The following is a 2,374-nucleotide window of genomic DNA, read 5'->3' as shown; positions in this document are numbered from 1 at the left end:
ATATATATATATATATATATATATATATATAGTCAATGCAAATATAAACAAGCAAGAAAAAACAACAACGTGAGGACTTGGAATAAGTACTGTGTTATCGGATGCTCAGGAAAGGAAAGAAAGAGGTTTTCATGTTTTGAGCGGAGCTCTTCATCAGAAATATAGAAAAAGTCCAAAGATGGGAAGATGGAGAAAGAAAATCGTCAACGATACACACACGGTCACACACACACACATATATATGGATAGATAAATAGATAGATAGATAGATAGATAGATAGATAGAAAAAAAATTCCTGACCTGGCATTCTGTTCCATCTCACAGCGTTGGTAGAGTTCCATAGAAAAGGTAGCCATTCGTTTGTAGATGTCACTGCAGATAAGAGCAATAGGGATTGGATCATCCGATCTTCCCCATAACAGCTTGGCTAATTTATTACGATTCATAAGGACAGCCCAGACTATGAGACAGTTGATGGCCTGTAATAGAGAGAGAGTATTAACAAGCCATTTAGTTCATCACAAACATACAACGGTGGTTTTTACATAGCAGTGTGAATATGTGTGTGTGCATGACTCCATTATTACATTTTATACATGCAGGAGCGATGTATATATACATATTACTGTGTACTGTGGTATCATTTATTCGTGTGTGCGTGTGCTGGTGTACACCAGTCTGCTAGTCAACAGGCTGACATAAATTCTCTTCTATAAATAAGAACCTTTGTCAACTGATCAAGCAGACCTAAGTTTTGGCTACACTTTGTTGATAAGGTCCAATAAGACAGGAACATATCTATTGTCGTCTCCCTTGGCGGCTAACACTGATCTTATCCTCAAAGCAAGACAAAATTAATTTTGTGACATTAATTCCTAATATCTTCAAGTTATCTCCCCTTTTCTGCAGCCGCCATTTGCAGTTTTGTTGGTTTTCTCCAAGGTGTCTTATGTTCACTATAATAAACAATACTGCAAACAACATACAAAAAATGTGAAACAACATTATTATAAACATTATTTAGAGTTGATGGATAGTTGTCCTCATCTTGTTTGTTGTTAACACAACGGTTCGGCTGGTATACTCTTCAGCCTTCATCAGGTGTCTTGGGGAAATTTTGAACCTGGGTTCTCATTCCTAAGGTTCCTGGTTTCTTCATTCCTTATGAAGGCTGGAGGGTATATCAGCTGAAACATTGTGTTAACAACAAACAAGATGACGACAAATATCCGTCAAATGTAAATAATGTCCATAATTCCTCATCTCTTAAATATAGAACAACATTATTATAAAAGAATGAAGAAATGCGAACCTTTCTTTCAGCAACAACAGGGTCCAGGACATACAAGCCTAGGGAGTTCATGGAGAGTTCGCAGGGCTGGACAAAGTCTTTGATTCCACACAGTTTGTAAATGAGACGATTCAAATCTGTGTCCAAGAAGTTGGCAGCCAAAGGCTGATCCCTTGATTGCTGGACAAAACAAAACCACAAAAAAAAAACATAAGTTAAACAATAAAATATTTTTGTTTGGTGAATGTTGTTGTTGTTTAACCCCAGGCCAGTCCTCCTTGGGTGGATCACTGATCAAAGGTACGCCAGCCATGACCATCTTGTCTTGCTTTTTTCTGGCATAGTATATCTAAGGCAACATTTTCCAATGTAACCTTTGCATGGCTAGAATTAGGGTTCTTTGACTGACCCTTATTTGATGGAGCCGTTCTCTGGAGACTGCTTATTCCAGGCATAACACCAATTTCTTTAGATTTACCCACTTCCAATGGCCACCCTCCCAGTAATGTTCCCTTTTCTGTCACCCTTGTTGAAATAATGGAGAAATTGTGAAGACAGCAATAACACCTTACATTCATGCATATTTATTATTTCTGCATAAATTTGGAAAACGTACATCTTTCCTTTAAGTACAAAGGGTTTCTGTTGTCAGCCAACAGGACTGAGGCAAGTAGAGTTGTGTACCTTACCCAGGTGCAGGTAAGATAAGAAATTATGATATACCAAGTTATATGAGAAAAGGTGAAAAATATTTCATACTTACGAAATTCTTGCCCAGAGCACCTTCTAAGCAGGTTGTGTAGAAGAATTCTCGTTCTTCAGCTTTTTCAAAGAGAAGCTTCAGTTTTTTATGATTCAAGAATTTATGAACTTGGAAGTTCTGATCGAGAAAAAGTTCTACAAAATCTTCACGGTCTTTTCTCTGCAGTGACTGATCAAAGAGGTTTTTATCGATCTGAAATATTTCATAAAATTATGTTTAATAAATATAAAAAATATATATACAATATATGTGTATATGTGTGTGTGTGTGTGTGTGTGTGTGTGTGTGTGTGTGTGTGTGTGTGTGTGTGTGTGTGTGT

General features: G+C 36.9%; 1 protein-coding gene across 1 annotated transcript in view; it reads right to left on the bottom strand.

Moving 5' to 3' along the window:
• The window catches only part of LOC106879935 (transient receptor potential cation channel subfamily M member 2), an 89,908-nt gene that overhangs the window by 29,946 nt on the left and 57,588 nt on the right, over nucleotides 1-2,374 (bottom strand). Inside the window, exons 10-12 of the mRNA XM_052969110.1 lie at nucleotides 2,056-2,247; nucleotides 1,314-1,472; nucleotides 302-480 (exon numbers count right to left, since the gene is read on the bottom strand). Coding sequence (XP_052825070.1) covers nucleotides 302-480; nucleotides 1,314-1,472; nucleotides 2,056-2,247 — 530 coding nt within the window. The remainder of the gene's footprint in view (nucleotides 1-301; nucleotides 481-1,313; nucleotides 1,473-2,055; nucleotides 2,248-2,374) is intronic.

This window comes from Octopus bimaculoides, chromosome 7, assembly GCF_001194135.2.
Source record: "Octopus bimaculoides isolate UCB-OBI-ISO-001 chromosome 7, ASM119413v2, whole genome shotgun sequence".
NCBI lineage: Eukaryota > Metazoa > Mollusca > Cephalopoda > Octopoda > Octopodidae > Octopus > Octopus bimaculoides.
Note: the sequence above shows the minus strand (reverse complement) of the source record. Positions and strands in the feature narration are given on the sequence as shown.